Source organism: Megalobrama amblycephala, linkage group LG9 (assembly GCF_018812025.1).
Source record: "Megalobrama amblycephala isolate DHTTF-2021 linkage group LG9, ASM1881202v1, whole genome shotgun sequence".
Classification (NCBI taxonomy): domain Eukaryota; kingdom Metazoa; phylum Chordata; class Actinopteri; order Cypriniformes; family Xenocyprididae; genus Megalobrama; species Megalobrama amblycephala.
This window is the reverse complement of record NC_063052.1, coordinates 31635897-31662522: the sequence shown is the minus strand read 5'-3', so window position 1 is coordinate 31662522 and position 26626 is coordinate 31635897. Positions and strand designations below refer to the sequence as shown.

At 37.4% G+C, this 26626-nt stretch overlaps 1 protein-coding gene and 1 long non-coding RNA gene across 4 annotated transcripts in view; one reads left to right on the top strand and one right to left on the bottom strand.

Annotated features, from left to right (window-relative positions):
- LOC125275672 lies at nucleotides 1-25470 on the bottom strand. Of its 3 annotated transcripts, none has more exons than XR_007186482.1 (6): nucleotides 24541-25470; nucleotides 10754-11065; nucleotides 10538-10580; nucleotides 6556-8022; nucleotides 1714-1837; nucleotides 1-1220 (listed from the first exon to the last, which is right to left on the bottom strand). It is a non-coding gene; the product is annotated as an uncharacterized LOC125275672 (long non-coding RNA). The 3 variants fall into 3 exon arrangements; XR_007186481.1 differs by lacking the exon at nucleotides 24541-25470 and adding an exon at nucleotides 24355-24530; XR_007186480.1 differs by lacking the exons at nucleotides 10754-11065; nucleotides 24541-25470 and having other exon boundaries at nucleotides 10538-10734.
- The window catches only part of atp1a3a (ATPase Na+/K+ transporting subunit alpha 3a), a 38857-nt gene continuing 35141 nt past the window's right edge, over nucleotides 22911-26626 (top strand). Inside the window, exon 1 of the mRNA XM_048202843.1 lies at nucleotides 22911-23268. Within this exon, the coding sequence (XP_048058800.1) occupies nucleotides 23263-23268 (6 nt within the window). The 5' untranslated portion in view covers nucleotides 22911-23262. The remainder of the gene's footprint in view (nucleotides 23269-26626) is intronic.

Below are 26626 nucleotides of genomic sequence, written 5' to 3'. Positions count from 1 at the left end.
TATTTCTCAATTTTATTTATTTTTTATTTTATTTATTTGTTTATTTATTTATTTTTGCTTTAGGATTACTTTAATCATATTCCCAGCAGACATGTTATTATATAACTATAGCAAAAACGTTCCATCCAGCACCTCCAGTCAGATGAATTAGGTATGAAGTGTAGTGTGACTGAGTTTGCTGCCTTTTCTGCCTGGACTGAGTTCATTCAGTCAAAAACTCACGATCATTTTAGGTCAGTTCACTTCAATATGTTTCTTCCTTTTAGTGTATGTTAAAATATAGAGGGATTTGGCTCTGGCAGCCTCTGTCGGAAGATGTTTCTGTCTTTCACCTGCTTTTCCTCATCTTTAAACACCAACCTTTAACGTTCATACATATATGTTAATGTGATTGATACACATTCACTCGTACTCACTCTCTCAGCCACATGTGACCAACCTGTTTCTTTAGCTTCATCCATCCTTTTTTGCGTCATTACTCTCAATGCATTTTGCCTCTCTCTCACCCTTCCACGCTCGCACACACATAATCCTCACTTTTTCTCATTAACCATCTTTGCCCCATCTATTTCCCCAGTGACGGCCCCAGCGGTACCTTCGATAAGCCATCTCCATGGAAACAGCCCAGCAACAGGCTGGCCCCTCATGGCCAATGAGAGCGTGAGGTGTCCTGGATTCTCCTCCAATGGTGGTGGCGGCGGGCCTGGTGAGCTCAAGGTGAATGCTCAGGGAGGCGTGAGCACTTACATTCTGGTATATTTAGCAGCAAGCATCGCTGAATATCTCTTTCACTCAATCCTTTTCTCTTTACTTCCTGTGCTTCTGAAAAATCTGGATGTAAAAATCTAATACATATTTTTTCTTTTAGGATTTAATGTAAAAGTTGTTGCATGGAAGCCTTATGTAAGTTAGCTTGGTAGAGTTACTTTCAGAAACTCACCTAAACGATAATACATGAAATCAAAGATTTATAAAATTCTTACTGTACTACAGCTAAAGAAAAGTATTGAAATATTTTCTTAATATTATTTAATGTTTGTATTTGTAAGCGTGAAAAAATGTTCAATTTATTTTTATTTCGCTTTTCACAATAAATAATTTCAAAGCTGTTTACAATGAACTTTTACAGTCCTAAAAATAAATTTTATAATTTTCTGTTCTTTCAAGTTTTCCACAAAGCCTCTTCTAGAACCTTCTAGGATGGACGAATGATGGAGCAGCTGAAAAACAAGTAAAAATATACATTGAAAAATGTCCAGGTTATATTACATTTCGAGAGATTTATATTAAGATTTGAGAGATTATATTAAAGGTACATTATGCAAATTTTTGGCTCAAAATTAACAAAATTTAAATAATGAGTCAGTACCTCATCAATCCTTCTTTCAAAATATGTTTCACTATGGTAATCCTATTATAAGTGTTTATGGGTGCTTCTCAAATGGAAGGCTGCATCCTAGTGAGGCTGTGTCCTCCCTAGACCAGTTCCTCTGAGGCTTCTTAGGCTAGAGTCCTCCTCAGCATTTAACGCTAGAATGAGACTGAATGAAGGGCATTAAATGAATTACGCCTTCTAAGGATCCTTAAAATTGAGATGGCCTTCATAGTCACTTGATGACATGGTAGCCGAGATTTGCCTCCTTGTACGCAGCCTTCCATTTGAGAATCACCCCTCATTTTAGACATATCTGTAAATACATAGAAGTTACTCACTTTGACACGTCTATGGAGTGGTGTATAGTTGTCATAATGGGCACGCCATGATTGACATGGAGCACGCTAAATCTTGAACCTCCGGGGAATCACCCGTTTTAAAAAACGCCAAACAAAGGAGAGTCTGCTGGCAAAAAAGAAAATGTGACAGAGCTTATAATAAAATGAGAATCAACATTGGCTTGGCTTTTCTGAGATGGCAAGAACTGAGGGATTTTAAATGTTGTAAAAGTGGTCGAGTATAGAGTAGAACCCTCCTCAATTTGTTTTGGGTCTTTAAGTGGGGTCCTCTGCTCCCCGCAGATTTTCTGGTAAGATTGAGTTAGAGTAGTATCCTTCCCATTTTTGGCATTCAGGGTTTTTAAGAAGGGTCCTTTTATCTCTGCAAGAGCTTTCTGCTGAGGAAGGCGAATTCGAGTGGTCATATCTAGCACTTCACTACCTCCCCTCATTAGCCAGGGTCGGAGTTGGAGTAGTGCCCTTCCCCTTTTTAAGCAGGGTATTAAGAAGGGTTCTCCGCTCCCTGGGTTAGCTCTGTCCGATATGTATAATGCTTAAGTCTTGAGATCCTGATTCTTTAGATGGCAGTTTCGAGTGGTTGTAGCTAACACTCTGCAGCTCCCCTTATTAGCATGTATTTAGATGGATCTGGAACCTCCCCTACTATGAGGGTCTTTAAGCAGGGTCTTCCACTTCCCTGAAATTTTCACCTGAAAATGGGTGAGCACTCCTCCACTGAATTTGGGAGGAGCTGGCTCACCTTAGGTATCCTAAGAGTAGAATTAACTCCCTTGCTCCCCTTATAGGAAAGGTGACAGCCTAATAATAGGAAAATAAAATTGTTCCTGGGCTGTATTCCCATAAAGGCGGTGTATAGTGTAATAAAAACTGATACTGCCAGACCTTCGAGTGCTGCCCTTGGGTCGGGCTGTTTTTGCCTGGCCCTGCAAGGAAGGGAAGAAGCCTGTTAAGGCTGGGACTTTCCTTGTTTAGGGTGTGAAGCTTGGGTTTTGGCCTTAGGGAATTTTGTTACTGACAGTTGTCAGGTGCATCTGAGTTAGGGAAGCATTTTGGGGAAGCAGTTAAGTTTGTGAGTCATCATGTTTCTGCTTATTGTGGTAGTGCTTCGACACAGCTGATGTCACAAACACTTCCCTCAGCATGGCCTAGTGGGTATTTATTCCCCATAGTGACTTATACAGATGAAGTGCGAGTTCCCATGTGAAAGGGAACGTCTTGGGTTACAAATGTAACCATGTTTCCCTGAGAAGGGGAATGAGACACTGCATCTTGATGCCATGATTCAGGTAGGCCTGCTCACATCTCCTTCAGACAAAGAAGTTTATGGTGTACTCACGGTTGTACTGGTAGTGACGTCATGTACTGTCGTAGGCCAATGAGATTGTCGTGTTTAGACATGTGCTTCAGACATCACACTGGTGACGTTCCCCAACAGGTGAGTAAGGTATTTTATTGAACAGATAAACTGACGCATGTAGCTCTCTAACAGAGTTTATTGTAAAGCATTATCTATGGTAAAGGGTCATATTCACACAGAGCCGCAGCACAACCAAAACAAAAAAATGCATGCAGTTTTGTTTTTTACCGCTAGAGGGCCAAAAGTTAAATAGTGTACCTTTTAAATTTTCAGATTTTCAATGTGAAACATTTGGGCCCTACTGTTCATTTCCTCATAATGCCTGTTACAAATACAATAACCAGAGACCTGCTAGTCAAACCTTTAACATTCACAGAAGATGCAAAAATTTGTAGATGCCTCCGGTATGAAGATTGAACAGATGATATAACTTAATTCGCATACATGGTCTCATCAGCTGCTTCAGTCTTCAGTTATGTAATGACCTTAAATACAGACAAGCAGCTTTTGATTTTTTACACATCTATAAACAGTACAGTCATTTAGTCAACAGCAATTTAATCATGCCCTGTGTTACTCAATATCTTTTTTGCATTACTTTGGTGTAAAGCATAATGAATAGTGTTTTAACACTGATGAATTTGTGTATGTGTTTAGTGTGTTCACCCTTCACACTGTGCCTCAGTGTTTCAGTGGCCAAAGATTTCTATTGTCATCCCTGTTTGTATGCACCTGTTTGTTCGAGCCATATCATCAAACCTGCATTGTTTGTGTGAAACAGAGGGAGATATATAGCTGTATACTTCTTGTTGCAAAAATGTTATGAACATTTGTAAGTTACACCATTTAAAACAGTAGGTGATGGGCGTGTGTGTGTGTGTATTGTGTCGTGATACTGCATTCTATACCAGTGCCAGTCATCTCCAGTCATGTGACCTGCCTGCCAGTGGTCTCCTAGCAACCTCCTCCCCTCCCCCTCCGTCGTCCCCTCTCCATCCATTCCTCTCTGTATGTTACTCAGGAGGCCGTGTATACGCGTGGGAGTGGAAGTGATCGAGTGAGCCAGCGAGGTACGCGGTTATTTATAGATCTGATGGATAAGTGGTGGGGGAACTTCGTGTTTGCTAAAATTAAACCATCTCTCACGACACTTCCCCAGCCACCCCCCAACCCCCCAACCCCCATTACACATGCACACACTCTGATCCTGTCTTTTCTTCACACACACAAAACATGCATCTTCCCTCTGCAAGTTTCATTCATAACACTGAAGATGAGAGTGAGATGATAAATGAAGCAGGGGTGCCAAGAAGGCAAGGTGCAATAGAGGGCAGAAACATGTTTTTATGGCAAGCTATTTTAATAGCATTTTTATATTTTCTGATGAAAATGTGAGTGGTGTTTTAGCTGGTTTCAGGGTGTTGCTATGCAGCAAGACATGGTTTTTTTTTAGTTGACAAATTACAGAATCACTCGATAAGGATGGTTGTTCTGCAGTTCAGTTCACTGAGTGCATAGCTTCATACTTTAAAGCAGTCAAGTAATGCTGTTATCTGTGATAGCACATTTTAGTTCGTGAGGAATTTAGTTAAATAGTTAGTTATTGTATTCAATTAGTTTCAAATTAATGCTACAATTTGATTGCTGTAACAAATATGCTCTGTTATGTTCTGTTTTGGTTTTGTTTGTGCTCTCTTTGCTTGTTCCCCATTTTCCTGTGTTCTCCAGTTAGTTCCTTTGTTAGTTAATTAGTACCCACACCTGTTCCGTTTGATCTTTGATTCTTCTGTGTATTTAAGCCCTGAGTTTCCCGTGTTTTTTTTTTGTCTGGTAGTGTTTGTTAATGTGTAGTTGTGATTCTAATTCTGATACTCCTGTGTGTATCGTGCGTGTTCATCTACACATGATAGAATACCGGACTGAAGAAAGGATTTTTGTGACATTTTGGTTCTTTCTTTTTTTTCTATCCACCCTCACAAATGGACCTTCCCAGTGTCCAACTAATTTGCCTAGAGCAGAAGGACTGTTTTTTGGAGGACCACATTCTGAGTCTGAACCTTTTAGATCTGGCGTGCCTCCCAGGGAACGGTCCTCTAGAGGACTCCATGTTTGTGGAGTGGGTGCTGATGAATAACAGATTCCCGCTGAGGACAACATGACCAGTAGATGTATGGATATGACGCCAGAGCCCACCACAGACAGGTAGAGCAAGCTTACCACAATGAACAAGCCAGACATGAGGGCTGAGCCTACCATCGCCATGGAGCCCGAGCCCCCAAGAGAGTCTGACCAGATGTGTGAGCCGGCAACATCCTGCCACCGTGGGACTGCTAGTGAAGTTTGAGTAGAGAAAGACCCCATCCACACTCCCACCACCACTGAGGGAGAGCTACAGCTGGCCTCTGTAAAATGTTTTAATGATTTATGTTTTTATTATATACCAATTATCAATGTAAAGCTGCTTTGACACAATCTGCATTGTAAAAAGCGCTATATAAATAAGGGTGACTTGACTTGACTTGACTTGATTTGGAAGAGGATATTTCCCTTATTCTCCCATCCCCGTTGGTCCCGTCCAGCTTGTAGTCTCCTGTGTCCCCGCTGGTTCCGCCCAGCTCGAAGTCTCCTGTGTCTTCAGAGATCCCACCCAGCTTCCCTCTCCCACCTAATTTTCCAAAGCCAGCCAGCCTGTCAGCCCTGCCTCCTCTGATTTTCTTCAGCCCCTCAACTTCTCCTCTAATGCCACTATGTTGTGTTGATTTGCCTCAGGTCTTCAGGTCTCCAGCTTCACCCAGGCAAGTGGATCCCCCGGCTCCTCCTCCAGCCGCTGATAGACGCTGCATTCCAAACGGGATATATCGCCTTCCGAAGGGCACTTCGGAGTGAAAACAATCATGGCCGCCATATTGAAGGGTCATTCCAAACCAAAGTGCTCAAAACTGGCCACTTCAAAGGGCCCTTCGGAATGAAGGATTTCGAAGGGTACAACTGATGGACACTTCAGGCCCCCATGATCCTTTGCACAGGAAAGTTGTTTGATGTCACAGAATACTGTAGGTACAGGAGGTTAGGAGTTCGATTTTATCTATAAATGTATAGATAGTATTTTTCTATACTACTGTAATATTTATACGATTAGATTTGGTACATTATTACGGTCAAAATGACATTGTACTTAAACAAAAATACTTTACAGCTCCCTTTATCAGTCCATTCAAATGTTTAAAACACACAGATACAATATACATGGTGCGATAAACCTAAAATAAATAAATAAATAAACTAATGTTAAACAAAGGGCACAGCTTGCATAATCTACTCCTCTTTGATTGTCTCATTAAGATGACGCAGAAGTGCGTTCCAAAAGAATAGTTTTTTTGACCCCTACACCCTTCATCCCTTCGAAGCTCTCACTCCGGAGGGTAAACCCTCTGAAGGGATTAGGGCATAGGGATGAGCCCTACCGAATGAAATGCAGGGCCAGTCACTCCACCTCGGCCTGTCGACCTGTTGGCTCCACCTTGGCTCCCCCTCTCTCGGGTCTACCAGTAACCATCGTCCTTATGGCTCCACCGGACTCCCTCATCCCTCTGGCTCCACCTTGGTCAGATGTCGCTCTTCCTGTGCCACAGACTTCCAAGCTATCCTCTGCACTCCATCTCTCCACCCTTTTGGCTTCATCTGGCTCCATCTTCCCTCCGGCTCTACCTCAGTCCTCCGGAACTCTGGCTCCACCTCAGATGCTCGTCATTCCAGGGCCATTGTTTCGCCCGGTCCCATCTGCTCTACACGAGTATTTTAAAACATAAATACACAAGTAGCCTACTTAATTTTTGGAATTATGTAGTATGTAATGTAGTATGTAGTGGTGAACATCCAGATTACATGTAATCAGCTACCCAGCACTCACAATAATTAGCATCAAAATGCCGCTTTAAATGCCTGCACTCTTTAGAACCGCGTGGATTTAGATTGGCTGTCAATGTTTTTTTTTTTTGTTTTTTTTTTTGTTCATCAGCTGGAAAAAATCATTCTGGAAGTGATTCCAATGATATCTGCATGGACTTCCCTATCTTCACAGAATTATTTAGAATGATTATTAAAATTCTTAAAAAAAAAAAGTTATAATTACCATTAGTTTTTATCCTTGGTGAGAACGTGCCTTTAGAATCTGCTTTGTTAATCTTTTTCACAGACTAACTGAAAACCGGTTCATAAATGTAATTTGTTTGTGATTTGGACATCACAGCTTGCGCTGTCTACAATACATTCTTGTGTACAAGAACAACCGGATATGGACAAGGAAAAAGGGTCAATTATAAGTCTGACCGCTTGAAAAAAATAATTCATCTTTCATCAGTAAACCACAAGATTTGAAGTATCATTCACAAATAATATAGGTGGAGTTCAAATCACTAAGCTAAGTTTGACCAAGAATCCATTAAAAATGTTTTATTGGTCTTTTTATGAGGCTACATTTAGTCTTAATTACCATAGTGAAATGATGGGGAGAAAATGGGTCAGAGACTTTCTAACCTTTTGTCATGACTCCAGTTTGATTTTCCATTTCATATATCTTAAATTATTCTTACCAATAGGGTCTGGCAGACCATGTGCAAGCTGATCTCAGACCTGTTCACATGGCTTATTATATGCAGCCATATATTCTCTGCCTGATGAAACTGATTGCAGTTGTTTGCTTCATTTGTGTGATCACTGGTATGGAACAATTTTAGAAAGAATTTTTTATTTTATTTATTTATTTTTTTAACTGAGCACTAGGACCCAGTGGGGTGTAAAAGACTGTAAGGGTGTAATTAGAGGCCTTTGTTATTTGTGGGAAGATGCTGATTGGTTTATAATAATGGAGGTTTGCCATCGCTGCTGTTGCTTGTGGTGGCTTGTGGCACAAAGCCTGATTGATTGACCTCCTGCAATGACAAAAGACAGTTTACATAGCTTGCCTCCTCCCAGTGGGCTGAATTGATTTTTCTTTTCTTAAAAGACAGTATGTAACTGCATGTGTAAATGCAGTACACTGCTAAAAACAAACTGAATCTGTTGATAAAAAGGTAGTTTAACACTAAACTAGATTTCTAAGTCGTTACTTTATGTTAGGGTGTTCTGAGTGGTTGTCAACTCTATGCAGTCACTGAGAAGTTTTTAGTGTTGCTATGAGGTTAGGATGTTCTGGCAGTTGCTAAGGTGTTGCTAGGATGTTAAGTTGGCGTTTAGGGGGTTGCACAGATGTTTCTGGCTATGCAAGCTCAATTTTGTGTATTAGTGTATTTTGAAATTGGTCAGATTGCAATTCATAACTCAGTTCAAGTGCGTGTTTATTTGACTATCAGGCATTTTAATCCTTGTGGATTTTTAGAAAACCAACTCTCCTATTAAACCAATATACTTTCACATTCTAAATATTTAATTTGCCCTCTAACAATGTCCAAAAGTGGAAATACATGCATCATAGGATAAATCTGTCATTTTTTTCGGTCAAGTCCATTTTCAAGTGATGTATAGGCTACACTCAAAAAAATGAATTGTTGGATTTACTTAAAAAAATAAGTGTCAAGTGGTTCCACACAACAATATTGAGTAATTTGTACAAAAAACTACTTAGTTGAATGAACAAAAGAAATTCAAGTAAAGCTGACAAAATTTCTTTGAGTAAATACAAATCATTTAAATGTCATTGTTACATAATATTTATATGTGCAGTTACTTAATAACGTTATGTTGATTACGTAAGGTGAACACATTTTTTTTTTTGAATAATCATTTAAATAAAAAGGATACAACACATCAAAGTGCACTCAAAAAATAACTAATTGAACAAACCGAATTGAATTGAGAGCAGGAATTTCATCTTATAAACACGCATATATGAGTGCGCACAGCCTAAACACAGGCGACACTCTTCTGCATGATGGTAACCACAAAATTCAAAAACATTATAGAAACTACTCTAAATGTCCAACATAACTGAACATTAAACACTAACATAAACTAACAACATCTTTCCTTTTACTGAAAAACACATAAAATAACACTTTAATCCCTAAATTTACTCTCCTAATGCAGTCCCTTGCAAGGCATGCTGGGAACTACGGATCCACTGCACAGTTAGTTATGTCAACAATAATGTGAGCGTTTCACACAGCAATGTTAGGTTGACTGAACAAACACTTACTAAGTAAAGCTGACAATACTCAATTTTAGTAGAAACAACGCAGTTAAATTACGTTCATGTAGTTACATGAGTTTTTTAAGTAATGTGAACAAGGGTGGTTTGAGTGAAACTAACAACAGTGAAAGTTCATTTTTTTGAGTGTATGTTTATAAAATTCTGTGAAAATGACTGATGGAAATTACACTTTGGAATAAAAATACATATTTTGTCTTTCTAAGGCTAATTTTATATGTCCTAAGTACATGCAATAAATCATAAAATTATAAAATGTATTTTTAATAAATGTTTTAATAAAAATCAACCTTTGGAACATGCACTACCATTCAAATATTTGGCATTAATTTGGTCAAAAAATTCAGTAAAAACAAAAATATTGTGAAAAATTATTACAATTTATATTTTAAATAATTTAATTTTTTTTAATTAGTTATAAATATAATAATATATTTTAAAATATAATTTATTTCTATGATGGCAAAGCTGAATTTTCAGCATCATTACTCCAGTCTTCAGTGTCACATGATCCTTCAAAAATCATTCTAAAATGCTTATTTGATGCTCAAAAAACATTTCTTCTAATTATTATTATTATAAATGTTGAAGATAGTTGTGCTGCTTAATATTTCTGTGGAAACCTTGACACTATTTTTCAGTATTTGATTAACGGAGCTCAAAAGAGCTGTATTTATTTGAATTAAGTCTTTTGTAATAATGTAAAAGTCTTTACTGTCATTTTTTGATCATTTTTATTGCATCCTTGCTCAATTAAAAAAAAAAAAAAAAAAAAGAAGAAAAAATCTCACTCACATTGTAAGAGTGCCTGAAATTTAAGAAACACACCAGAGTACATGTTGCATTGCCAGAACAGGCACATTCGCATAAACCTTTTGCTCAGCCATTTTTCTCTTCTACTGTCATGGTGGAGCAACAGTTTTCAGATTTACTGACCAAATTATTTCAAGTTAAAGTGTTAACAGCCAGCTATTTAAATAACACATCTGATAGATTTGGTTTGATGACATTTGAAGGTATCTCTATCGCCCCCTTGAGCACTGAATCTTGTTACCGTCACAGCAACACAAAAACACAGGACTGCATGCTTGCAAATTATGTTTCTGCCCTAAGAATGAGCAAGCACAACTTTTTATGACACTGGGAAAATATAATGAAATGTGCTTCCATTTCCACAAAATGCTTTTCCTGTTAAATGAGGTGGTACATAATGCAGGCTATCCCCTGTGTGTTTGTCCTACCTCAACCTGCCAGTAATAATGTGTCATTGCTCCGGAAGACCACCTGTCAAACCCATCCATGTGTAAAACAAGGAGTGGAGGCGAGAGAGAGGAAGAGAGATAAAAAAGAGGGAGAGAAGTGAGCGAGCATGAGTCGTTCATTGATGTGTGCTTTTTTTCCTTTTCCAGCCTCAAGCTCTTGACTACAAATGCAGAGATTATGAAACATTTACGCACATGAAATGTAGTGAGCGCGAGGGGGAGGAGGTGAGATGGAGGGACGAGGAGGGGAGGGAACGAGGAGAGATGGGGGATGCCGAGCACAGTCACCGTCCACTGTAGGACTGGTGTGTTTCCCGTTCAACATGCCACCATCAATCTTTTACCCTCTCTCTGCTCTTCATCTCTTCCTGTTCCTCTCTGTGAACCCCATTTATCACTGCCTCTCATAAACCCTTGTTTTCAGTCATCCTGTTCCCTTTTCATCAAGGTCGCTCTCAAGGACTTTCACAGCATCTCTTCTCTGATTGGCTGACTTGCCGGCAGGGGCTTAAAGAGACAAGAGCATTTAAAATGGCAGCCATGTTGGATTCTTAGTCCTTTACAGAACAAATATTTAGCTTTTTTTAATGAAACTTAAATGTAAAAGGAATGTTATTATGCTCAGTGTTTCTTCTCTAACAACAAAAACTGCATAACATTTATGATGATGGAGGAAAACTGCAGTTGATTTCAGCATATCTGAAACAGTTAAAGGACAGGACAAGGTTATAAGGATTTTGCATTCACAAGGAGACTACAGTATTGATCATGAGGAGGCTAGCTTTGCCTTGTGCATTACTATGACCTGATTTTATCGCTTTGCAGATGTACTGTACAGAAGAAGAAAAAGACTAGATGAGAACTAAAAGAGGAAAAGAAGATGAGCTTTTAGGTGATATAATTTCTGATGTACAGTAAATGAAATAGCAGGTTTGCTTAGCATAAGCACTAGGTTTATGGGTAATGGGTTAAAATAAGATAAAAGTAACTGTGCTTTTGTCACGTGTCTTGCATAGAATCAGGGGTTTTTATGGAGAAACTGAAGCTTGCACATTTTGTGCTAGATACATCATCCTAGCAAACCCAGAAGAATAATGGAGGAGGGTGGCTACTGTCACTCTCTCTCTCACACACACACAAACACACACTTTTGTGTACATACTGTACAACATTTTATAATGTAAATCGAATAATCGAACATCCAGATTCAATTTAATCTTGCCACATAAATGAATCTATCTTAGCTGGACAGAATTCCAATTGCATTCATTTTGCTTTTAATGCATTTCATGAATATTAGGACCTCAGGTATGATTACTGAGTTTTTTGACATTTTATGTCCGCCGTCAACATATGGCTAGATGTGCAGTTCAACCTTCTGAAAAGAGGATTTTGTTCCGGTGACATTTTCCTCGCATCTGTTATGCAAAACAGCACCATCCTCCTCCGTGCTTTGTTTGTCTGAGTAGATCTGGAAACATGTACTATAGTCGTCTTATGTGCATCATTTGTCAATTTGTGAAAAGAGAACATGCAAATAATCTCTGTTAATTCATTTCAGTTGCTGTAGAGGAAGCGTTCCAGACAAAAGGTGTAGGGGGAGGAAGGAAAGCGACAAGAAGTGCTTAGCAAGAAAGAGAAGAGGAGGGTAAAAAAACTAGCTTGAAGGCAGATTAGGCACTCCAGAAAAACGAGAGAGAGAGAGAGAGAACGACATGTATTAGCAACCAAATCATGTTCATGTTAGAGGAAGTGTGAACATCTTTCAATTGTGGAATAGTTCCAGCATTAATAGCAGAGGAAGCACAACAGTTTTGACTATCTAAGTTTGCATGAATTTGCTTAATGAGTCATATTAATATGAATGATGGTAATAGTTAGGACATCATTGGCTATAAGGTGTTTTTGTCAGATGCAGAATCTAGTGGTCATACACTTGCATCCAAACTCAGCTTTCAGCCCTCACTCATGGGTTATGTAACAGCAGGTGTGTGTGTGGGTGGGTTTTGACTGCAGTGGTCCTCACCAGAATAGTAAAATCTGAAATAACCTATTGCGTGGACCAGTCAACGGTCCCCATAAGGAAAACACCTTAAAGGTCCCGTTTTTCGTGGTTTTTTGAAGCTTTGATTGTGTTTATAGTGTGCAATATAACATGTGTTCATGTTTCGCGTGTAAAAAACACAGTATTTTTCACATAATTTACTATACCGCTGTTTCCACTGTCATAAAAACAGGCTGATGACTTCCTTGTTCTATGAAGTCCCTCCTTCAGAAATACGTAACGAGTTCTGATTGTGCCAGTGGTTCCTGTGTTGTGACCCGGAAAGGTCACGCCTCTTACCATAACGTGGAGATGCATGCGCTCAGTGTTATTGTAAACATGTCTTTAATTTTACCCTATCAATTTGAGCCGGAATCAGACCCGGTGATTGGACTGCGGGATGAAAATAACAGCGTTTCGACGACATGGCGACAAACACACTCTACAAACGCAACTCTTGTGTATTCCTGTGGGCGGAGGTTAGTCAAAAAACTGTTTTAGTGACGTCATTAAAGAAGGAAGTAGAGGGATGTAGTCCAAACTGGCCGTTCGATGTAGGCGACTTCTGTTAAATAAAATATCTCGCTTGGCATTGAACTTTGAGCTTTAAAATTTTAAAGATTTTATTTATACTCTAACAACAACATTACACACTAACTAAAGTTTGAAACATGGGATCACGAAGAACGGGACCTTTAAAGGGTTAGTTCACCCCAAAATGAAAATTCTGTCACTAATTACTCACCCTAATGTCGTTCCACACCTGTCGTTCATCTTTAGAAGACAAATTATTTATAAGATTATTAAAATTATTATAAGATATTTTTAATGAAATTCGAGAGGTGTCTGACTAATCAATAGACAGCAATTTAACCACCACTTTCAAGGTCCAGAAAGGTAAAGACATTGTTAAAATAGTCAAAGTGACTGCAGTGGTTCAACCTCAATTTTATAAATCGACGAGAATAATTTTTGTGCGCAAAAACAAAACAAAAATAACGACTTTATTCACAAAGTCGTCACAACTGATTTGTGAGTTGATCAATATTTACATGTGAATATAAGCCTAAATTCAGTCGGTTCATCATATAAAGCGATCGTGTCTCTTCAGAAAATTTGGACTAAACCACTCAATACATGGATTACTTTTTTACGATCTCTTTATGAACTTTTTGAAGCATCAAAGTTTCAATTGCATAGGCTGTCTATGGAAGGACAGAAAGATCTCAGATTCCATCAAAAAGATCTTCATTTGTGTTCCGAAGATGAATGAAAATCTTATGAGTTTGGAACCACATGAGGGTGAGTAATTAATGACAGAAATTTCTTTTTTGGGTCAACTAACCCTTTAATGAACATACTGTTTATTAAATGTTTTAATGAAAACTTAAAAATGCAAAAAAGTTTGTATGAGGGATATGTTTAGAGGTACTATAGATAGAAAATCATCAATAATTAAATCATTACAAAATGTCAGGGTTTGGTTGAGTGAAAGGAGGTACAGTAGGGATCTTTCTTAGCAGTATGTTTAAAGGTGCCCTAGATTCAAAAATTGAATTTACCTCAGCATAGTTAAATAACAAGAGTTCAGTACATGGAAAAGACATACAGTGAGTCTCAAACCCCATTGTTTCCTCCTCCTTATATAAATCTCATTTGTTTAAACAACCTCCGAAGAACAGGCGAATCTCAACATAACACCGACTGTTACGTAACAGTCGGGGTGTACGTCCCAATATTTGCATATGCCAGCCCATGTTCCCAACATTATGAAAGGGATTACACGAGGGCAGCCAGTAAACGTCTGGAGCTGCACACAGCCGAATCATCAGACTAGGTAAGCAAGAACAACAGCGGAATAATAACTGACATAATCCATGATAGCATGATATTTTTACTGATACTTGTAAATTGTCTTTCTAAATGTTTCGTTAGCATGTTGCTAATGTACTGTTAAATGAGGTTAAAGTTACCATCGTTTACTACTGTATTCACAGAGACAAGAGCCGTCGCTATTTTCATTATTAAACACTTGCAGTCTGTATAATGCACAAACACAACTTCATTCTTTATAAATCTCTCCAACAGTGTAGCATTAGCCGTTAGCCACGGAGGACAGCCTCAAATTCACTCAGAATAAAACTTTAACATCCAAATAAATACTTTACTCACATAATTCGAAGCATGCATACAGCATGCATGACGAACATCTTGTAAAGATCCATTTGAGGGTTATATTAGCTGTGTGAACTTTGTAAATGCACTGTAATATAGTCGACAGCTGGTGTGGCAGGGAGCACGTGATTTAAGGGGGCGGCGCCGAGTGTAAATCAGTGCATTGTTAATGATGCCCCAAAATAGGCAGTTAAAAAAATTAATTAAAAAAAAATCTATGGGGTATTTTGAGCTGAAACTTCACAGACACATTCAGGAGACACCTTAGACTTATATTACATCTTGTGAAAAAGCATTCTTGGGCACCTTTAAGCAAAACAAACACGATTAAAATATACACTGGGTCACTGGAGAACAAGAACACAGGAGAACCAAACCGTCCAAAAACAACAAGAACAGACAACCAAGAACTGAGACACAGGGCTATGAATACACATACAAAATGAGGGGTAAAACAATGAACATGGACTAAACCAGCAAAGTAACTAAGAGGCCGTTTACACAACACCATTTTCAACTAAAAACGTTAAACTTTTTATGTATTTTGGCCATTCATTTACAAGACAACGGCGTTTTTGGGGGCCTGAAAATGTAAACTTTTGAAAACGGGTTTCAAAGTGCAAGTTTTTGAAAATGATACTGTCATCATCCTCATGTAAACAACAAAAATGTGAATTTGTGAAAACAGTGACGTCATGCGCATGCATGTTCTGTCGATGGGCATGTAGTGTTTCTTTACAAAGTGACATTGCCAACTACTGGCCTGGAATGAATAATACAGCGTTTTTAATCGTTTTCACGGATCCTTGTGAATGAGGATCATTGTCGTCTGTACACGAAAAACGCAAAGGAAAAACGTTTCTATTTTTAGTACATCATTGTCGCATAAACGTACCCTAAATACAAAGAACCAAACTAAACAGAACATAAATGTGACAGATAATCATTAGATCACTTTGAGTGGTAGCCTACTCGTTTACATTTTCTAACTTTTTTAAGGGATATTGCATATATTTCATTTCACAGCTCCATTTTGTTTTTTTGTTGTTCTTGCAAGACAATGAGGGTAAATATGAAAATGACACAATAGACCAAGCACAGATCTAGTAAAGATTGACCAACATTTGTTTTATGAAAAATCTGATTTCTGAAAAGTCTATAAATAGCACAGTACTTGTAATGTTGTTTGTGATTTGGCGCCATGCACTGTTACGTAAGTGCTTGAGTTACTCTGTTGTGTACTCAACTTCAATAAATATTTCAAAAAGTTTTTCTTATATTTAGGCACTGGAGAAACATGCCATTAATGTTCTAGCATGGGCTCCATTAAGCACTTAGCATCAGCTCCAATTTCCTGTAGCCACCATGAAATTGGTCTTCCAAAAGCGCTTTATAAGTTATTCAGGGAACTGCCCTTTTTTTGTTGTATAAAGATCTACTGATGATGACTTCATGCCTCTCACGACACAAAACAGATCGTGATCAGATCAAATCATGTTTATCCATGCTGCAAGTGAACCTGAATTTGAAAAATTAAAAATATATAGAAATCTATGAGCTGTTTATAAAGTTTGATACAGTATTGCACAGTTGCATATGTAATTTAATGAGGAATGCAAGAAGCTGCATATTGAAAAACAAATGGAATCTAGACAAATGGCAAGATGTTTAGGCATCTACAAAAGGGAGACCATGGTATCCATATAAACTAATGCAAACTAGAGGTTTCTTGCATATCTAGATAAAGACGAAAATAGATACGGCAGTGACTCATATTAGTTCACTTCTTGAGCATACATATTAAGTACACTGTGTCATGTCCTAAGCTATAACTAAACTCTTCTCTTACGAAGTAATGAAATTCACCTCAGGGATTGATAATGCATTTATCTATGGCATAAAGATATAACACTAGCTGCAGGATGTTATAAAATAAGAATCACTGACGAGTGCCAATAGACTTATTAGGGAACAGAATGAGTGCACTTCAATCAAAGAAATATGAACACTTTTTTAACTGCACTTTCATGCTAAGACAAATGATTAGACACATTACCTGAAACTTCTACAGTAATTCAGAAGTATTGTCTTAAATTAGAAGTTTTAGCTTAGAGAGGTTAATTAAACATGTCCTTCAGCCCCCCGACTGCACCTCCACATATCATTTTCTCAATAAATTACAAGCTTGATTATGGGGCAAGGTTACTTAGCAGCTGTTGCTATGGGGACCTGATGCAGGATTAAATGAAAAAGAGGTTAAGTATAGTGTGTCTTGGATGCTGACAGCTAATTTGTTCTCTAGATTTGAAGAACTTTGTTTACCAGACTCAGTGGGACATTAACAGATAATGGGAATAACAAGCTCAGGTTGCAAAAAAACAACTGTAAAAGATTTATTGATTGAAGCACTCATTCGTGTGTTCTCATGTGGCCTTGAGGACACAGTTGGAAAGTAATTTTATGGATTGACCACCTGACCACCTTGCACCACTTATGGTGTACAATGTAAAAATCTTGTAATGTTCATCTAAGCACCAAGTAAAAGGAAAGTGCAGGTAAAAGGTCAACCAAAAGTATTAACTGTTCATGTCAGGGTTCTGTCACAGATTGAGTTTATTGGTTTGTTGGCAGTTCAATTCAAGTCTTTGTATGAGGCTGAATCCAAACTGGAGCTGACGTAGTCTCTAGTTACCATGGGATGGTAAAACAGAAAAAAACACTTGAAGCAAAGATAATTATGTGCATTTCATCTGATGTAACTGGAGTACAAGGTTATGAGATGTAGTATTTGAATGCTTGGCTAAAGAGATCTGTCTTTAGTCTAGATTTAAACTGGGAGATTGAATCTGAGTCTCGAACACTATCAGGAAGGCTATTCCAGAGTTTAGGAGCCAAATGGATAATGCTTTTCCTCCTTTAGCGGACTTAGATATCCTAGGTACAACCAGAAGTCCAGTGTTTTGTGACCTTAAAGAGCATGATGGATTGTAGGGTGATAGAATACACGAGCTGAACCATTTAGGTCCTTATAGGTCAGTAGCAATACTTTGTAATCGATACGGAACATAAGTAACCAGTGTAGAGATGATAAAATTGGTGTTATGATCATATCTTCTTGACCTGGTAAGAACTCTGGCAGCTGCATTTTGGACTAACTGTAGTTTGTTTATTAAGGATGAAGGACAACTAGCTAGTAGTGCATTACAATAATCCAGTCTAGAGGTCATGAATGCATTAACTAGCTTTTCTGCATCAGAAACAGATAACATGTTCTGTAACTGAGCAATGTTTCTGAGGTGGAAGAAGGCTGTTTTTGTAACATATGAAATATGATATGATATTCGAAAGAAAGGTTGTTGTCAAATATAACACACCTGTCGAGGATGAAGTAACAGTACATCCTTCTAAATGCAAATTGTATTTTAAGAGATTCTATAGGTGCAGTATTTTGGTCCACTAAGTAATACCTCAATCTTATCTGAATTTAATACAAGAAAATTACTATTTTACATCTTTAACACTGTCATCTTGGATAATTTAGAGATTTCATCTGGTCGTGATGAAATATACAGTATAACTGAGTATCTTCTGCATAACAGTGGAAACTAATTCCATGTTTTCTTATAATATTACCAAGTAGCAGCATATACAGTACAGTCCAAAAGTTTGGAACCACTAAGAATGTTTTTAAAAGAAGTTTCGTCTGCTCACCAAGGCTACATTTATTTAATTAAAAATACAGTAAAAAAACAGTAATATTGTGAAATATTATTACAATTTAAAATAACTGTGTACTATTTAAATATATTTGACAAAGTAATGCAAAGCTGAATTTTCAGCATCGTTACTCCAGTCTTCAGTGTCACATGATCCTTCAGAAATCATTCTAATATGCTGATTTGCTGCTCAATAAACATTTATGATTATTTTCAATGTTGAAAACAGTTGTGTACTTTTTTTTTCAGGATTCCTTGATGAATAGAAAGTTCAAAAGAACAGCATTTATCTGAAATACAAAGCTTCTGTAGCATTATACACTACCGTTCAAAAGTTTGGGGTCAGTAAGAATTTTTATTTTTATTTTTTTGAAAAGAAATTAAAGAAATGAATACTTTTATTCAGCAAGGATGCATTAATAGATAGACATTTATAATGTTACAAAAGATTAGATTTCAGATAAACACTGTTCTTTTGAACTTTCTATTCATCAAATAATCCTGAAAAAAATATTGTTCACAAATATTTTGTACAATTGTACACATTAAATGTTTCTTGAGCAGCAGATCAGCATATTAGAATGATTTCTGAAGGATCATGTGACACTGAAGATTGGAGTAATGATGCTGAAAATTCAGCTTTGCATCACAGGAATAAATTACTTTGTGAAATATATTCAAATAGAAAACAGTTATTTTAAATTGTAATAATATTTCACAATATTACTGTTTTTACTGTATTTTTAATTAAATAAATGTAGCCTTGGTGAGCAGACGAAACTTCTTTTAAAAACATTAAAAATCTTAGTGGTTCCAAACTTTTGGACTGTACTGTATATTGAAAATAACAGAGGGCCTAACACAGATCCTTGCGGCACTCTGTAATTAGCAGAGCTAATTAATTGACAGAGCTCTGGCACTCCTATCCTCTTGGTGTGAGCTCTTTTGTCCACATGATAGTATGTGCGGAGCGTGGTGTTCAATCATTTTGTGCAATCATTTTTCAATCTTTTTGTTTAATCTTTAGTCTTTAATAACTGTGAATAAGAATTATATTGTTTGATTCTAATTATACAATAAAAAGAAAGACTGATTAAACAAAATAACAGTATGTGCTTGCAAAGATAATATGTCTATATAATATTTTTATATGTTTAGTCATTTTGCTTCCACCTTGCTTAAAAGGTAAGATATATCACATATGTATTTTTGTAATAGAAATACATTATAGCATAAGAAACGTCCGTGTGTGTTCAGAGAGTAAGTTGTTCAGAAAATAAGTTGCTATGGCTATATCCTGAAACTTACCTCAGTTTTTGGAACCAAAAGCTGAGGTTATCCACTCACTTACCCTTTTGTGTCGTGTTAAGTGTGGATACGCAGTCGGTGAGTTCTTATTGGCTGCGTGTTCTTGTGTCATGTTTTGTGTGGTCACGTCTTTATTTTTTGTGTCTATGTGCCATGTGCTCTGCTACCTATTGTCTTAACCACGCCCTTCTTGTTACCTGATTATTGGTTAATCTGTTTATCCCCCCCACCCCCATGTTCGCAAGCCTGTGCCAGTTCTTCATCAAATGTATCCCTCATGTCCTACTGTTTCTGTCCTGGCGTGTACAGCCCTGCCTTTTCTGCCGTCAGGGGTAGTTTTTGATTTATTTTTAATTACAAATAAAAGCCCATTGAAACTCATGAGTCCTCACACCATTCTTAACCCAAAACTTGACACTACATATATTTACCACATTGTGAGGTTTACTGCCTTACTGTATATTAAGTGAGCATTTTTAAAAAAAATAATTATTTGATGTCACTGATGGTAGTGCAGTAAAGTTTTCAAGATCCTTCCGGGAAATATGATTCTCTGATAAATGGTGTGACCCTGATTGTTTCAGGCCTCATTAAACTATTCTTAGCACCTGGTGAAATGCTTGTCTCCTGCCTTCCTGAGCTTGTTTCATCTGATTTATTCTGTCTATACTCTTTTATGTTTATTTTCTCTCTCTTGATCCAGACTCTGATTAGATGGCTGACTCATTCTGTCTCTTCAGCTCATTTATGTCTCTCTCATTCCCTGTGTTTGACTTATTTGTCTCGCTGCATTAAAAATACCTCATCGCTCTATCTCTGTTTGCCCTTTCTGCCATCCAACCTTGTACATACACACAAATATCCAGTCTTTATGACTAATAGACAGCAGCAGCATCCCTTTTTCACCACAAGAACATTTTCACACAACCAACACTGCCTAAAAACATTTAGTTCTTCATATTTAATGTTTTCAGTCTATTATTATATATTTTTCTGTTAATTTCATTCTGTCTTTTTATATCTAATACACCCACACAGCTTTGAGATTTGGTCCATTTTGGGGATCAGATTACACTATTAAATTGGCTGATCTTCTGGAACATGTGCCACGAATCAAAATAAGTTTGAGAAGCCATTAAAATGCCATCCATTAAATGATGTTTTAGTCATTTGTTAAACAGATTTATTCTATACAGGCTTACAACACATATCATAAGATGAGAAAAGCATTGTATGCCAACATCTCGGTATAAATAATGACTATCATTGACAAAGATTGCTTTTGGGAACATTTAGGATGTGTTTTGTTAATGGTTACAGATTCCAGCTCCAGACCATTACGAAAAAAGTAACCTGGCCGGGTGCTTTGATATATATACGTGAATGATTACCATATTCTTCTACTGTGGTAATTGCACTCCAAGGTGTTTCAAAGAATAATACAGAACTCAGAACATCATCGTAGTACAATGATAGGGTGAACTGCCCTAAAGCGGAACACTTTTTAATGTGGGACACCTGTTGTAGGTCCCCCATAAATACATGAATGCCAGTGAAACTATGGGTTAGCCAAAGTTGTGGTGTCATGTGATCAAAATTACATGACCTCTCAAATGTCTAGTCATATCTGAGGGTGGAGCAATCATCAAACAGGAAGCGCCTTGTGTGAAGAAGACCACCCAAAGGTCAATGACATAAAGTTTTGACATATTAAGGAGTATAAATTAATTTTAAACAAAATAATCCTGCTACTTTTTGGCCTAATGTGCTTATGAAATGTTTGTCATCACAAAATAGTCTAACTTTGTATGTATAAACTATATATTTTATATTTTTATCAAATTTCCTAGTGTTCCACTTCAGGAAATGTGGTTTGGAAAAGTGGGACAGTATGATTAGTCTAATGAGTACTTCAGTCAGTAAAAATTGTGTGTTGGGGCATGGTTTGTAGGACAAAAAATGGTTATTTACAGGGTTTTAGTGTTGTTATGCAATATTAGAATGCTGTTACTGCAGATGGGTAAATTTTTATTTTGGGTGGATGGCGGTTTGAAGGCTCTTGAAATGCAATGAAGCCATTCCACTTTATTTTATGCATCTAATGATTAATTCAATTAAATGTATTTCAGATCACAATGACAAAGGGGAGAAAGGAAGATATTGTGCAGAGAGAGAGAGAAGCAGAATCAGGGAAAGGATAAGAGAAAGAAACTAAATCAGTGGAGGCAGGACAGGATGAAAGGATGATTTCTTTTATGAATGTGTTATCTGCATTTTCTCTTTTGATTTGATTAGGACACATCCTGGGGGGTTTAAAATAGTATTGGTGTGGATTTAAAGGGTTAGTTCACCCAAAAATGAAAATAATGTAATTTACTCACCCTCATGCCATAAGACCTTCGTTCAACACTGATTCATTATGCTCCGATGCTTCATGAAGCAGTGTTTTGAAATCGGCCATCACTATATAAGTCGTTATTTTGTTTTTTTTGGCACACTAAAAATATTCTCGTCACTTTATAATATTAATATTGAGCCACTGTACTCACATATTTAACACTTATTTAAATGTGTTTTTAGTACCTTTATGGATCTTGAGAGAGGAAATGTCATTGCTGGCTGTGCAGGCCTCACTGAGCCATCGGATTTCAACCAAAATATCTTAATTTGCGTTCTGAAGATTAACGAAGGTTTTACGGGTGTGGAACGGCATGAGGGTGAGGAATAAATGACATTATTTTCATTTTTGGGTGAACTAACCCTTTAATGTTTTGGCTACACATCGCAATATGTCAGAGAAGTCTCAAATGCAAAAAATGCCCCATATTAGGGCAATTCACCTCACTTCATTGTTAGTAAAAAAAATGTCCATTATCACCTGCCCAGTGGTTTGGCTGTGATTCAGCATATCCATTTTAAAATCAGGTAGGCAGGCAATCAAGCAAGTGTCTTATGATATTTTTTTTTTTTCAATTGAGCTGAATACTTGTAATATTCTCTTAATATAACACAATCTCATTGTCATGTCTGTACATTACATGCATTTACAGAGCTACTGTCACACGCGGAGGGATAACGAGTATGCGCACTAGCGGCGGAGGGACACAGAGAGGCAGACAGCGCGTCGGCTCTTCGCCTCACCGGCATCATTCAGCCAGAGACGCTTCATAATCCTCTGCGCTGCATATGCTCTTCTATCATTATATCAAAGGCAGCCACATGTGCTTTTAAAACCAATGCAGCCTGTCCCATTCTTTAAGTTTTTTATTCATGTAGAGCCCCTCTAATATATTATTATGCATGGTAACCTTATGTATACATTGATTTAATTTATAGACAGTGGGTCGTTCAAACGCTGCCCGTCGTTATCCGTTCAAGAGCTTCATTTTTTTCTTCTCTCCCGCTTGACTGAAACCAAGCGCAGTTGATAGACTGAAGAGACAGCGACTGACGGCTCCAAAATGGGGGTAAGAATGTATATTAAATGTTTGCACATTAATGCACCTTCAGGATATTTCTGGTTTATGGTAACATGTCTAGGCTATTTCATGTCAAATCGTTGCATTTAACAGGTGCATGTTTCTCAATTAACGTATTGCTTATTAATGACAATGCTGTAAATGATAAGCAAACATTTATCAGTTATTATGTGGGACTGTGGGTTTAACATCATTGACATTGTGAAAAAAAGCTGCCCTATCGTTTGGCAATTGCGTCAAATCAGATGCTTCATTTTTGCACCATATCCGATGCGTCATGATGCGGTTAAAGGGAACAAATGAAGCATATTGGTGAATTTAAATGCACATATTGTCATATTATGTATATACATCATTAATATTTAAGGCGTTTGGCATAGATAGGCTAGCTAAAATTTGGAATAGGCACTACTAGTCTCATTCGGTGCATAAAGGCGCACCGAGTTAAACGCAAAAATGACATAAAATATCAAAATGAACTGTGAGAACTAATATGTTTCAAATACATACATGTAAGATAATCAAAATAAAACATATTCAGTAGTACATTATATGATTAGGCTATAACGTTTCCGTTTGCGCCTCTGTTCTGTCAAACGTGACTGCACGTCAGGAATAGCTATAACGTTGACGGCCGCAGTAATGACCGTTTGCGGTTAGTGATTCGGGATTACGAGTGTTTTTAAAACGACACCTGAAAACATTGCCATAGAGAGGTCAATTTTGTTAGTCCTCATTTGTGAATTCAGGAAACATTGTAACTATACCTTTTTGAAATCATAACCCGCCTATTTCCTTTTAACGACGACAAACTTTACTAGCTAGGAAAGCGACATCTTAAATTAATTTGATTGATAGATTAGGTTTTTCTATCTGTAAGTCGTCTGTGAAGTCTGAGGAGAAATTCTGTCAGTCTTCAAAATGAAAGGCGTTAACCACGGATGGGTGGGGGGAGCGTATGGATTTGGGATGACTGCATCTGTTCTGACCCGTTTCAATAGTTTTCACAGCCAACTATGCAACATTAAACTTGTGTATCACAATTATGACAGTAAATCTCAAAGCCGTACTGACCAGAAGATGCGCAGACAACTGCGTCAAAATGGATGATTCACGATAGAGGCGCGAATATATCTCTCCTCATCACACCAAACATCTCCTAAGATTGCTTTTTTTTTGCGACCTTGCAATGAGCAGAACTGGAAATTCTTAATAAGATAAAGAAATCAAGAAAATAGCCTACTCTCCTTCAAATGATACCTTTTATGGCACGGGATGTTTTGTATCTTGGTTTCTGTGTCGTTTTTACATGCTGATATCGGTCGTGATGCCCGGAGGGGGAACCGGGCTCGACGGTCCGTGACTGCGTCAAAGTGGAGGCTGATCAATGAGAGTGGAAATTCCCGAACAAGTACCGTGATTGGTCTGTGTACCGCCATGGAGAGAGGGCGGGGTCATATTCACAGTCGCCGATGATTGATTGGTCTTGGGCCAATCAATCAATGCTTAGAGAATGCGTGATTGGCAAGATACGCTATGGCGAAGGCTGGAGCTTGAGAGGGTGGTGGGGATGGGAATAAATTGAGCATGGAAAGTGAATGATGGGGTTACAGGAGGTGGTTACCTGGTGTCACCTTGAGGGAGGGAGTGAGTTTGTTGGAGGCTCAGGTGCTTGGGGATGTTGGCAATTTGTATCAGGTGAACGTTTTTTGCAGGGTGTTTGGAATTGCATACTTCTATTGCCTACTTCTAGTGTATACAGTATAATGTGTGTACAGTATTCATTTTTGCATGCATAGAATACATGTACACATCTTATAATTAGGCTATGTACACCTTTTCTTATGTTAATACTTGTTGGCAGTTATTTATATTTCCAATCATTATGAACAAAAATATTAGGCAAAAGAACGAAGATTTGTTGCATTGATTTAGGCTACTGTCACTGATTTAAATACATACAGTAGTTAGGTAGGCCTATTATTATTCACTCATTTCTGTTCCTACAGCACTAAATTACATTCACTATATAAGGAATAGTGAATGAGTGAAAAATTGAGTGATTTTTAGACATGGCAACACTGCAAAATATAGTATCCCACAATGCAGTGCGCTCAACTTGCTCTTCTATTTCTAACCAGGAAGTACTAGCAACCAAAATTTGATACACTGCTAAAAACAAAGGTTCCAAAAGGGTGTTTTACACAGTGATGCCTGAATTTGAACTGTTTTCAGTGAAAACATTTTCACCATTTTTTTTTTTTTTTTAGAGTAGCTAAATAAACTTTTTAATAATCTGAAGAATGTTTTTTCACTGTAAAGAACCTTTTGTGGAATGGAAAGTTTCTTAATGGAACCATCAATGCCATTAAAGAATCTTTATTTTAAGAGTGTAACTTAAAACATTATTTGAGATTTTATACAATTTAATGCATTTAAAAAAAAAAAATACATTTACAATATATACATATAAAATATACATATACTTTTATTTCAGAGATGATTATTGGATGTATTCAGTCATCATAAATTATGTTTATGAATACTCCCTGAATTAATCATGCAATGTAACATTTGAAATGTTTGTAGTTGCATAATGCGTTCTGTTTCACAGAACTTTTTTTTAAAGAAAATGTAGGAAGCATATAATGTGTACTGCATAGTAAGCTGAATGATAATATTCCATTGTATCCAAGGATTTGAGCATTGAAATAGTGACAGGATGGGCTGATACTATAAGGGAATAAGGTGGGTAGGGCAGGAAAGGTGAACAATGGGGTAACAGCAGGTGGTTACCTGGTGTTACCTTGAGAACAGCAGTGAACCAGGAGGCTCAGGTGCTTGGGATTGTCGGCAATTAGTATGCCGTGAATGTTTCTTGGAGGGTGACTCTGCGATGCCCTTGGGAAATGCATCTAAAGACGCAAGTCTGTCTGAAGGCTTCAAGGGTACTGCAGCTGATTAGGATGTTTAGAATTGCAAGAAAGTCATCTGCTAGTGTGAAATCAGGTGAAACATTTACATTGGAACTTATGTTTGAGCTTAAACAGTTTCTTTTGGTTTTAGTTTCCTAGAATTCCACTATATGGTGTCTTCCACCATTTTGTTTTGATAATATATCAGTTTGTTGTTGAGGTAAAGGTGGTTAAAATTGTTTAAATATATATTTATATAGCTTCAAATGGATTTACATGTTGCTTGTTTGATAATTGTCTGTGCGTGAATGAGAAAGAGACTGGTGGTGAAATGTCTTCTAATAGATGGTTGTGTAATGGATGCCGTTCAATAGCTCATTCTCGTTCTCAGTGATTTTGGATATGTATGTGTGCGAGTGCTTTCCACTAAA